General features: G+C 39.7%; 2 protein-coding genes across 2 annotated transcripts; both read left to right on the top strand.

Annotated features, from left to right (window-relative positions):
- Positions 1-7,777: 7,777 nt before the first annotated feature.
- Positions 7,778-9,000, top strand: LOC122992378 (trace amine-associated receptor 7e-like). Its single transcript, XM_044366155.1, has 2 exons — positions 7,778-7,950; positions 8,190-9,000. The coding sequence occupies exons 1-2, from the start codon at positions 7,778-7,780 to the stop codon at positions 8,998-9,000; spliced, it is 984 nt and encodes a 327-aa protein (XP_044222090.1).
- A 1,243-nt stretch (positions 9,001-10,243) lies between these two features.
- On the top strand, positions 10,244-11,864 carry LOC122991673 (trace amine-associated receptor 13c-like). The gene is made up of 2 exons (XM_044364870.1): positions 10,244-10,483; positions 10,616-11,864. Exons 1-2 carry the CDS (start codon positions 10,320-10,322, stop codon positions 11,430-11,432), a joined length of 981 nt encoding a protein of 326 aa, XP_044220805.1. The 5' UTR covers positions 10,244-10,319; the 3' UTR covers positions 11,433-11,864.
- The last annotated feature ends 1,198 nt before the right edge of the window (positions 11,865-13,062 follow it).

Here is a 13,062-nt window from a genome sequence, read left to right as displayed (position 1 = left end):
CACTTTGTTTAATGTCATCTGCAACGGCAACTTGAATGTTGACTTAAATTCTGCACAGTGCCTGTGTCGCTTGTGCATGTGCAGTCCATCTGGTATCAGAGAGGGATTTCGAATTTTCAATATGCTTGTTTTAATTTGGCTGCAATTCTGCAGTCACCATCTTTCCATCTAGCAGCTGACTTGGAGCAGAAGTAACAAATTTGCACAAAATGGAAAAATTCAGCTGTCTCCATGCAACAGATGACACTGTTAACTCCAACCAGATTTAGTTTGTGTGCTGCGCAAGCACTCCACTAGAGGATTGTCTTTCATGCAAGCTTGTAAGTCTAACAAAACAGTTAGAACAGACTGGCATAGAGCTTCTCCTGTGTGGCATTCTATGCGAAGAAATCTCAAAAATCTTTCACGAATATGTCTATCGGGTGACACTTAATACAAGACAAATGATTAGCTTGTCGGTGTGTGAAATATCAGGGCTTGAATCAACAATGATTGAAAGGTATTTGGCCATTTCAACTTCACTAATGATCTCAGAAAGCACTCGATTGCTCACTGATCAATTCTAATATGCCCATGTAGTTGCCATTGTCGGGTCTGCCAAAGATTTCACTGGAGTCTTGGAAAGCTAGTCCACGTTGTGCCAGAATGTCATGACTGCCACCATTCTTTTCAAAATTTCAATCCAATCTGCAATTTTTAATGTAACACATAATCAGCGTCTTTTGGCTATCATTGTTTTTGTATTCAGATAATTGTTCTTTGACATACTTTGTGTCACTGTAGCTGGTTTCAAAAGAAGACCAAGAGGGCAGTAAGCAAAGCAAAAGAAGGTAGAAGGGGAGTACAGTAGCCGTTCCCATGGCACATACTTATTATTTGGGAGCCTTCTTTGAAGTGAGCTTTGGAAAAACATGCTTCTGCTGTTTGTAGATTCTTTGCGAGGCTTTGAAATCAGCATACCTGTCCTGGCATACCTCTTGCCCCTGACAAGCCCAGTATCCGTGGGCAGCGTCATCCACCAGTCCCCACTGAGCAGGATTCGTGCTATAGCAATCATCCTCAGTCATCTCGCTAATAGTCGCTGTGTGCCTGTGCTGTGCTAGCTTGACGAGCAGTGGCTTCGGTTGGCTGCAGACATACAGCTTCTTCAGCCACATCCACCTCTGCATCATCTCCACCACCTGCTGCAAATCATTTAAAATTTCCTATCGACTTAGGAATTTTTCGAAGGTTCTCTTTTTGCTTTTTCACTGCCTGTTATCCGCGATCATAACGTTGATAGTGACTGTCAGTGATTGACAGGTCTGACAGCTGACTTCTGCCCCTGACCTAACATCCTTCCCACTGGACACCCATAAACCAATCAAAACAAAGTAATGTCATGACAGACAGGAAAATGAACAGGTAATAGAAGGGAACATTTTTTACTTTTTTACTGTAAATATTGCAACTGACCAGGACCTAAAGTTCGGGGCCTCGTTCTCCCTTGCGTTAATCCTGCCCTGGCTTTTTAACAGTTACACATCATGAGTCACTGACTGACATATTTTTGTCCCTTTTAAAAAAAACCTACTGACGTGAAGCTACTGAGGGATTCCAAGCCCAGCAAGATACACACACAAGTATTGTGTGTGTATTCAAAGCCTGATATATTGTATTCCTCTGTGCTATAGATCTCTGTTGCTGTCCATTAAAAACAAGGGAATGAACCACACTGTTGCACTGGTTGATATGTTCCTTCATCCTGAAGGCAATGCTTATGGGAGTTTGTTTAGAAACAGCTCCAAAGACGAATAACAGCGATCACATATTCATTCGACGGAGAGTAGTTCTGTGAGTGGTCGAGGCCACTGTGCATGAGCTGGAACACTATTCTGTTTACAGTGCTTTGGTAGCTTGCTGATACATTGTAAATTTCTAAAAGAACCTACGTACAGAGCCAAGAGGTTGTGATATGCAGCGAGGTCTTTTGCTTGGCTCTGCACATGAGATTTGTTGACAAAAAGAAAAATATAGAAAATCTCCAGCCCCAACCTTTAAGACTTACTGTATGTACTGAACATCAGGACAGTATGTTTTTATTTGCTACTGCCTGTACAGTGAACTGACTTTCAAAAAACTGTGCATCTGTACCTAGAGATCAGAAAATAAAAAATTAATTTAATCATAAGAAATTTGCATGCAGATATCATTATGTTTTATCATGCTGTTATAGTCATGACTAAATATTATGGAGTGAAAATGGCTTTTTTGGAGTTGTATGTAAAACAATACAAGGTGGGCTTTACCCTGACCGTGAAATGTTATTCCAAGGTTTAATCTACTGTATGTTGATTAAATATCTTTATTTACTTCCCAGGATTATTCACTGTACTGTGCATACTGCACATTAATCCTTGTTTTCTTCTTTACTGACCTACATGTTAGTAACCTATGTGTCAGAAGAATAAATTCGAATGTTTTGAAATTTAAACAGAATGAGATTAACTTTATTGATTCATTAAAATATAAATCAGTTGTTCTATTCCTCCATGTTTCATTAAAACCTGTATTTAGCTTTCTTTCAAGGTCTATTCTTTGCTCTTAACTTTTGTACTGATAATAATGATGATGATGTCAACTTACTTCTGTTAACACACACACACACACACATACACACACACACACACACACACACACACACACACACACACACACTTTGTTACCAAGATCCATTGGGCCATCTGTAGCTCATTAGCTGCTCCTGCTGGCTAAGTTTTCACACCTGCTGTCATTAGTGACAGATAATGACATCATTGCAATTAAATGTGTTAATGTAAGACAAAACAAGGTCTTACATCAACACATGCCGCATTCATTTCTAAGTAGACCAACTATTCAAAGTTAATAGTAAACACCATAAACATTTGTGATGCAACCTCCACACAACAATAGATGATATAATCTTCGCTTAAAGGTATTTGATAACCCAAATCACTAAAAAATGAACATACAGTGTTAGTTATTGAGCCATACACATGAATCACAATTCTGAGAAGCAAAAACGACACTCTGAACAATGTAATGAGTAATTGTTCAGTGTGTACAAACAAACAACAATTCATTTATTGATGCATGTAGGCTGCAGCTACTGTGTCATTAAAGGAAACAGGATTTGCTCGCTGTAATCATTCTTCTTGTTCATACTAAGCATTAGAGGATTCCCTCCAAATGCACTTAGAATGTAAGTGATGGGGGACAAAATCCACAGTTCTTGTTCTGTGCAAAAATATATTTTTTAAGTTTATCTGAATATAATTTGAGGCTTCAGCCATCTGCGTTAGTCAAATAAATTGAACATCTTCCACAGTTACAGTCTTTTTAGTGAAAAAATTCCCTCCTTGTGTCTTAGCAGACAACATTTTCCTGTTCAGCTGCAGTGGACGGATCGTAACAAAAAGAGAGAATTTACCACTGAAAAGACTGTAACTTTGAAAGATATGGACTTGATTCAATTAATTTGAACAGCTGAAGCCTCATTTTCTTCAAATAAACTTTGGAATAGATTATTGCATGGAAGGAGGACTGTGGATTTTATCCCCATCACTTACAATGATTAAGGGTTCCCTTTAATAGCCAGTATGAACAGGAGTCATGTGTATGGCAACCCCCCCCCCCCCCCAAAAAAAAACACATGTCAATGACACCTGACTTGCTTGAATTGCTCATGGAAGACGGACATTTCTCTTGATCAACTTGTGTGTTTGACATAAGTTCCGTTTACCTCTGACAGAAATGTAAACTGGTCCATGAGTGCCAAAAATACTGTTTTCCTCAGTAATGGTACCACTTGACCAGACAGCTATCTAGAAGAACTTTTTTTGAAGGGTGACTGAAAATTCCAGAGAAAATGTCGAAATATTTTCCATGTACAGTGATACAGAGACAAAAGTTTATATGACCAGGTCATGAACTACACACTGGCTACAATGCGAAGGGGTGGGAGGGTCGGTACACTTCTGAAGTTGGATGATGTCCACACTGCATGCTTACTTTGTGCTGCATGAGTGCAGTGTTTTGCCTTTGTATAGCAGTTCAAGTTTGACACAAAGCTAACAGTTTCAATTTTTATTTTACTCATTTATTTACTTATTTATTCATTTTTCAGGATGGTACCTAGACTTCACACCTGCTTGCATTAGTGTCAGATGATGACATCACTGCAATCAGAGGTGTTAAGAAAAAACACAAACAGCAACATGATGCAGTGTCTTCACATCAAAACATGATGCAATCATTGCTTAACAAATAAGGTAAACTGATTTTTTAAAGAGATCATATCTGTCATGACCTTAAACATGTGTGATGCAACCTCTACACATCAACACATGATGCAAGCATGATTAAAGAGTCAGTTAGCAAATGACACATGAGACATGTTTCTTACTTTGGGTTATCTAGCTATTCAGAAAATTATGATTTACAAAGAGTTTGATATATTATCACAGTACAAACCATTTTGTTTGAAAAACCCAACAGCATTGCATTTCTATTTAATCCAACGTTTTCTCAGGAACATTTTTTTTCAAAGAAGTCCTTTTTACAAAATGCGAGCAGTTATGGGGTAGGGGCATCCTAAAGATGCACACAGAAAGCTGGAATTTTTTGTGTAAATAATCACACAGGAGACAGCAGCTGGTGTGTGTATACTGCAAAACCATTCACACAACACTAGAGGGGGGGCTTGGTCCAACAGTCCCTCATTATCTCCCTTTTTATAGTTGACAAAAACCTTTACATGAATGATTATGTAATAAAAACACTGAGTTTAAAGTCTCACTCAATAGTCCATATTTCAAATTCTGAACCGCTCGTGTCACTGTCCACAGTGTCACTGTCCTTATCCTTGTCCATTGTGGTTTGGGCCGGACTACTGTGCTGCTTGCTGTGTTATTCAGGGTGGTGTCAGAGAGTCTCCATCTCTGCTGGCCTCAGGTCCACCCGATTATACTCCTTTCCTCCACCTGCCAGTCCTGTCTCCAGGTAGAGGCTTCATTCTGATATCTTGGTCAATAGACAGCGTCAGCGACTGGGAGAGGAGCCTTCAGTCACCGAGCCATCAGTCTTTGTGCTGGACTGCTATGCATGCCCTCTGTGGGTGTATTTCTCCACTGCACAATGGCTAACCATGGGTTGTTACCCACACTGGCTGCTTTCTTGCACGGTTTTTTACTATCTTCACAGCCAACTCAACTTTCCTATTAGACTTTGGGTGTCTGGGTTATGACATGACATGTTCGAAGTCCCATTCCTTTGCAAACTCTCTAAATGTTCCATAGTCAAACTGTTGATCCACAGTCTAATCACCTGGTCAGGCTGCCCATGCCGGCATCACAGCATCACGTGCATTGACGAGGGTGAAGATACGAGCCATGGCCAGTTTATATAATACATCTTCGAGGGTTGGCATTATGTAATGAGACCTCCTTAAAGCTTGATTTAGTGACTCGGGCTCAATGCAGATCCTCTGCAGATCCTTCTCCGGCTGTCTGACTATCATCATGTTGCTAATCCACTCGGTGTGTTCTGACACTGAGGCTAAGTGACCCTCTCTCTCATGTTTGTCTAGCTGGGCGTTAACTGCATCTCTGAGTGCAACTGGAACATTATGTGGAGAATCCTGCACTAAGGTTATTTTATTTTGCTTCTCGCTATCTCAAGGTCCAGTTTGTGTGTTTTGCCCCTCACAACACACTTTGTTCTAAATATCCCAATAGAGCGCATTGTTTTGCCTGAGTAGAGTACCAACCTGGTTTGGCTCAGTAATAGCTTCACTTCAGGTGCCAGTCTCCTCTTGTCTTTTATGCTCATCACATCATATGCTGCCCCTGAATCTAACTGACATATCTGAGATCCAACATTCATTTTTAGGTTGATGAACCATTTCCTTCCCCTGTTCATGAACTGCTCCTTTGCTCCCAGCTGAATAGATGTGGGCCTCACTGTTGGTCCTGTCTGTGACCTTGTGGGCCAGTGTCTGCTGTTATATGAATTGTAGCTGTGTTTTGGATTGTTATTCTATAATAAAATACTTTACGTAGAAAGTGTCAGGTGGGGAAGCAGGAGTGGATCCAAATGCAGAGGCAGGAATGCAGATTTGACGAAAATCTCCTTTAATCATGGATGGTCAAGTACAGGCAAACAGAGCTGAACAGAACTGGCAGACGAGATAACACAAATGATCCAACAAAGACTCTACTCAAAACCAGACCTTAAATACAGACTAAACTAATCAGGGAATGGGGAACAGGTGACGAGACACAAGGGCAGGCTGGGAGTGATTGGCTGAGGGAAACACAGGAAGCAGGGCAGGGCTGACGAGACTGCCACAGGGCAGGTGTGGGGAAGACACAGAGCAGAGCAGGGCTAACGAGGGTGAAGCAGGGCAGGTGAGGAGGAGTACATGAACACTCAAGGGAAACACAGTAACAAAACCAAAACCCCAAAAAACACAATAATCTAAATACAACTCACACCAACCTGTCCAAGAACCATCATGAACCCAAACTAATGTACACAACACACCAGGCTAAACAACAAAAGGCAGCCCAAACCCACCACCCAAGAAAACCCATATGACCCGAAGGACTAAACAGAAGTTCAAACCAGGAGACCCCAACGAACACAAGAACATAAAAAGACCAAAAAACACCCAAAGTCCAGGCAGGGTGTGACAGAAAGTTACCGATTTGCCATCTGCTGAAGATATGAAGATCCTGATCTTTATCAAGTTTTGGAGATTTTGCTAACCTACTTGTGGATTTAACACTAATGAAGTGTTCATAATGATATTCCTTTTGTACAATACTTTAGGCAGAAGTTTTAACAGTTGCCAATTTTTCAGCCATTTGATAATGTGGAGAATGTTATACAACAACAGAAGAGGTTACATAAAACTAGATGATGCAACACAGGTAATAAGCGACTGTAGCTTCTTCTATTTGTTACTCTGCTTACTCAAAGGTCTGCACTGTCAAGCAATTGGTCAACAGTGCAAGGTCATATGTCCAAAGTTGAACTTGATGTGAAAACTTGCAGATTTGACTCACTCCTGCAAAGGCATCCACTAATTGCTAATTGATTATGCAGCAAAATTTAGCTGTATTAAATGCTGGTGTGACCGGGCCCAAGCAACGCACCCAAAATCTGCCATAATTAAGTTTTGGGTAATGTTAGCGGCTCGGTTTTTCTCTGATGAGTGGGGAAGTGTTTTTTCTAAACTCACATTAGTCCTCCATCCTTAAAGCCTTTTCTCTTGTAAAAGTAAAACATACTGTTTGGAAATACTAATTTAAATATCACACAAATCAATCCTTGTGTTGCTCATTCAAGTAACTTAGTAAACATCTGACAGCAGTATGTTAGAAATAATAGTCTGATATTATGTTCTTTTCTCATAATACTGTGCTATAATTGTAGCTAAATGTTCGCAGGTCTTCGCTAGTTACTTAATAATGAGAAATAGGCTGACATTTTTTGTATGTGATAGAAAGGGGAAAAGAAAGAAAATTAGTAGCTTTTCATTACTCTATTCAGTTCCCAACATGACATGATCAACCTCAGAAAGTGAGAGAGGCATTCAAAGAAAGGGTGATGATGAAGATGCTGATGAAGAGTATGTTGCGCAAAGCTTTTATGTCTCTCTGAGACAGGGGAGCAAGGAGAGAGATAAATGAGCTGTGTGACCAAGAGATTTGGTCAGAAATTTGCCAGAGCTTAGCAGCTTATCCTCTCACTGATGATGGACACCCTGGAGGAAGCTGAACTCTGCTTTCCACAACTCCTCAACTCATCTTGCAGGAAGCCAGAACCTCCTCATTCTGCTATTTTTATTTACATTCTGCTGTTCGTCATCTCTATGTTCACTGCAGCCCTCAACCTGCTGGTCGTCATTTCCATCTCCCATTTCAGGCAGAAATAAGCATTTCAGCATACTAACTAATATATTGTGAGAATTCCAGAGAAAGAGGTGGTTTTGTGTGTTGTGTTCTGATCATTTTATCTTGGTTGTTCAATAAAACCTTTGAATGTGACTAGAGCTTACAGCAGCCACACACTCAATTTTGTTACAAGGTGAATCATTACTGCTCTTTTTTCATAACCACAACTGTTATTATTATATTCACAGTGATGATGTTCTCTCACTGCAGGCAGCTCCACACTTCCACCAACCTCGTCCTCCTCTCTCTGGCTGTCTCAGACTTTCTTGTGGGCCTTCTGGTGATGCCCGTTGAAATCCTCTTGACAGAGACCTGCTGGATCCTGGGTGACATCATGTGTGCTCTGTATTATGTTTTACCTTTCATAATAACCTCTGCCTCCGTTGGAAACATGGTGCTCATATCAGTCGACCGCTATGTGGCTATTTGTGACCCTCTGCATTACCCCACAAAAGTCACTAAAAAAATAGTTATAATATGTATTTGCCTGTGTTGGATTTGTTCTGTTTTCTATAGCATTATCCTTTTATATGATAACCTGAAGCAACCAGGCAGGTATAATTCCTGCTATGGAGAATGTGTGGTAAATATTGCAGGGGCTGTTGACCTTGTTTTGACCTTCATCATTCCCATTTCTGTCATCATAGTTCTGTATATGAGAGTATTTGTGGTGGCTGTGTCTCAGGCTCGTGCTATGAGGTCTGGCATTGCAGCTGTTTCACTCCAGCATTCAGTGAAAATAACTGTTCTGAAATCTGAGATTAAAGCAGCCAGGACTCTTGGTATTGTTATAGTTGTGTTTCTGATGTGTTTCTCTCCATATTACTGTGTGTCTCTCACAGGCCAGGACATCTTGGTCGGTTCTACAACTGAGGCCTTCATGATTTTTCTGATGTATTTTAACTCTTGTCTAAACCCCGTCATATATGCCTTTTTCTACCCCTGGTTTAAAAAAGCTATTAAACTCATTGTTACTCTTCAGATACTGCAGCCTGACTCCTGTGAGGCCAACATACTGTAGCCAGAAACTGTAGAATGAGTGAAAAGGCTGTTTAAGTATTTATACAAATCTTTTTAAAAGCTTTTTTTTTTTTCATAGTGTGTTTTTAGAAACGGACAACAATTCAGGAGCTGGAAGATGAGTATCTTGTGGTGACTTATGGTACATATAATGTAAATCATTTACTATTTAATCTCATACATGCTTCTCAGTTAGTACAGTCACATCCATAAAATATGTAAGTTTTTAAAGGAGAGAATGTTGATGATGAAAAGATCTGCAAGTTCTGGAGGAACCAGTTAATTGAAAAAAAGAAAAGCATCCAGCAACAGCAGTCTGAAGTCAGAATTCTCCACACATTTTTTGTTTTTGTTAACAGGTGTCCAGTTTGGTGCTTTAACTAACAGATCCTAATGGTTTCACTGGCTGTATGTATGTATGTATGTATGATAAAATAAAATAAACTGACAACAGATCTACAGTGAAGTGGTCTTCTAAAATCATGAAATAAACGAATAAACAGCTCACACACTGCAGTGGATGGGCTGTTCATTTTATGATTTGCTCGCTTTCTGCCCAACACCTGTCCTCCTCTTTGGTTTGGATGTGCGTGCACACTGCAATCGTCTTCTAAAATCACACATCATTATGTTACAATCCTGTTCACTAAGGTCATGTTAAAACACTGACAGTGGCAGAATTACAGTATTAGTATTACTGGATCTCAGTGCCGCATTTGACACGGTTGACCACAACATATTACTAGACAGACTGGAAAAGTTGGTGGGACTTTCTGGCACAGTACTAAACTGGGAGGAAAAAACAAACTTCAGGCACTCATGCGTGGAGCAGGAATGGAAAAACTCTGGGATTAAGTGAAAAAGTCTTTATTCAACATGGCTACTTACAATTAAAAAAACGACCGGTTTCAATCATAATGGTCTTCATCAGGGTACAGGGGTGAACAAACAACAGGCAAACCTTTTATAAACTTGGCAGATGCTGATGAGCCAAAATATGCAAAATAGATCAAGGTCACCATAATCCTTCTTGGAACCGAAATGTGTTGTTTTTAGACCTTGTTTTTTGTACAGATATCTATAGAACTTGATTGGAGTCCACCTGTTGCAAATTAATCTGATTGGACATAACTTAGAAAGGCTCATGTCAGCAGAGACTAATGTAGATGATGTACAGAGGGAGGGAGGAGGGACATCAGTCTTCAAATAAGACAGAATGTTAGAGGAGGGATGATAGACTTAGACAGTTTATGTAACGTCTGAACGTTGGTCAAAAAGGTGTCAGAACTTTGCAGATTCTCGTTTCCTCCTCTCTCTTTGATGATGGAAGGAGCTGAGCTCTGCGTTCTACAACTCAACAACTCCTGCACGAGGCCAAAGCTTTCTGACTCTGAATATCTGCTTATTTACATTCTGCTGTCCTGCATCTCTCTGCTCACTGCAACTCTCAACCTGCTGGTCATCATCTCCATCTCCCACTTCAAGTAGCCAAATATTTTTTCCTTTTATAAAAGTGGTACTTATACAAAGACTGATCATTAAAATTGGTTATTTTTCTAAAAATGCTTTGAATTTGCTATTGAATTAATTTTAGTATGTGGCTCTCTTATCTCCAGACAGCTTCACACTCCCACCAACCTCCTCCTCCTCTCTCTGGCTGTCTCAGATTTCTTCGTGGGCCTCATCATATTCTTTCAAATTGTGCTTATAGACGGCTGCTCGTACCTCAGTGATGTCATGTGTGCTTTGTGTCAGTATCTGACATACATTATTACCTCTGCCTCAGTAGGAACTATGGTGCTCATTTCAGTTGACCGCTATGTGGCTATTTGTGACCCTCTGCATTATCCCATCAAAATCACTCTAAAAAGAATTCAAATCTGTATTTGTCTGTGTTGGATGTGTTCTGTATTATGTTTCAGTTTGCTGATGAAGGATCACCTGAGACATCCTAGCAGATATAGATCCTGTTCTGGAGATTGTGTGATAAGCTTTAACTTTATTGAACGAATTATAGATCTTATTTTAACCTTCATTATCCCCAGTGCTGTCATTTTTGTTCTGTATATGAGAATATTTATTGTGGCTGTGTCTCAGGCTCGTGCCCTGCAGTCACATATTGCAACGGTCACACTCCAGCGTTCAGAGCCTGTAACTGCTAAAAAGTCTGAAATGAAAGCAGCCAGGACTCTTGGTATTGTTATAGTTGCGTTTCTAATATGCATTTGCCCATATTTCTGTGTCACCCTTACAGGCCAGGACACCTTGCTCACTGCTTCATCCGAAGCCTTTGTGGCATGTCTGTTCTATTTTAACTCCTGTCTAAACCCTGTGATCTATGTTTTTTTCTACCCTTCATTCAGAAAATCGATTAAACTCACTGTTACACTTCAAATACTGCAGCCTGACTCCTGTGACACCAACATAATGTAAAGAGACATGGTAGAATCACTGAAATGAGGCCTTCACTGTGGTAAAAGAGATGTGTTGTGAGCATGTTAGTATTGAGTCAACCGTGTATGGGACATAAACCTCTGTCCAAATAAAAAATGCTATTGACATTTTAAGGAAATATAGTACAGACAGAGTCTGTGGAGTAACTAAAATGTGACCTTTTCTACAAGCAGAAGAAATACTGCTTCATGTTATTGAGTCAGTGACATAAAAGCCTCATCTAACTTTTCACAAAGATTAATTCTAATGTATTGTGAGAGAAATATGTATAAATGGCTTTCTGTCTGCTGTTCATTGAGTTTTACACCTGTAATATGTCTGTCATTCCATTCTTTTTTTGTTAGGCAATGAAAATGGTTATCTATATCATTAATGAATGATAAATATAATAAACTCATTGCAGTGATTCTAGTTGTGCTCTCAGCTTCATATATGATAAAGTATGTTTTTTTCTATGTAGGCTATACTTTTGCAAAACCTATAAAGCAATTGAATAACTAGTCTGTTCCCTCAGAATAGCCTGTATGGGAAAAACTACAACACAGAGACAGAGCGAGTAGGAATTTGCTATAAATTATGGCTAAAGCATCAACTCTAGGATTTATGTCCATCTAGTTGAAAAGCATGATAAATCACCTGCTGGATTCCTGTTTTGATTTCTCTATGTATACCTTTTGCAAAACATCTATCTATCTATCTATCTATCTATCTATCTATCTATCTATCTATATCTATATCTATATCTATATATATATATGAATGGCCACGGCCTCAAGGGGCTTATTGCTTTTATAAAATGGTTACCACGTATACCTGGCAAGTTTCATAAAATAAACACACAGCAACAAAAAATGCAATAATGTATTGATTACAAATAATCAGCGTTCCGCAAAGCAATGTACATTTAGCAGAATAGTTGCCAAGCAACACACAGATGCAGCAACACATAGACAGAGTGGAAAGTATGCTTAAAGATGGGGTGATTATTAACATTTATCTGGATATCGCCATTAAATGTGCAATTATTGAAGTAATGTTCAATTATGTTAGCACTCTTCCTGGTACAGGACTGTTTGACTTTGGACAGGTGCGTTTTATTTGCCAGAAGCAAAGATGTTGCTCCATCATCTTCTCTCGTTGTTGTTTGGGCGCCAGTAAGATTGCAGGGACGTTTCACATTTATGCCCCGTCACTGACATGATTTCTCTTGCCTCTGGGTCAGCATCAGAGTTTCTGTACAGTGGTGCTTCACAAGCAGTGGTTGATGTTGATTGTCTCAGTGCCGACTTCTTTACAAATCCGTCTCTAGTGTACCTAACGTTTGGAGAAAGAAAAAAAAGTTCCCATGTTACAGTTACATTATAACCACATATGTACCTACCATCGACAAACATTATGCTCACTTTCTTTATAGCTATAGCTGCCACTTGCCAGCCATTTCAACATTAGAGTAACCACGCTACACTGAAAAAGAAAAAAAAAGTTACATCGTTAACTTACCATTGATCGACGGCGTAGTTTGTCCGCTTTGGATGGAGATCAAAAGCTGGTATAAAACGTCATGTATTTCTCCAGCGAAGCGACAGGACTCACTGAGTTTCCTGGCTGA

This window comes from Thunnus albacares, chromosome 11 (assembly GCF_914725855.1).
Source record: "Thunnus albacares chromosome 11, fThuAlb1.1, whole genome shotgun sequence".
Lineage (NCBI taxonomy): Eukaryota > Metazoa > Chordata > Actinopteri > Scombriformes > Scombridae > Thunnus > Thunnus albacares.
Note: the sequence above shows the minus strand (reverse complement) of the source record. Positions and strands in the feature narration are given on the sequence as shown.

What these genes read in the sequence shown, in the direction of transcription:
- LOC122992378 (XM_044366155.1), top strand. Translation starts at nt 7,778, where the DNA reads ATGATGGACACCCTGGAGGAAGCTGAACTCTGCTTTCCACAACTCCTC. An exon ending in ATTTCCATCTCCCATTTCAG is followed by an intron (nt 7,951 to 8,189) that starts GCAGAAATAAGC and finishes CTCTCACTGCAG; the next exon opens with GCAGCTCCACACTTCCACCA.
- LOC122991673 (XM_044364870.1), top strand. Translation starts at nt 10,320, where the DNA reads ATGATGGAAGGAGCTGAGCTCTGCGTTCTACAACTCAACAACTCCTGC. An exon ending in ATCTCCATCTCCCACTTCAA is followed by an intron (nt 10,484 to 10,615) that starts GTAGCCAAATAT and finishes TCTTATCTCCAG; the next exon opens with ACAGCTTCACACTCCCACCA.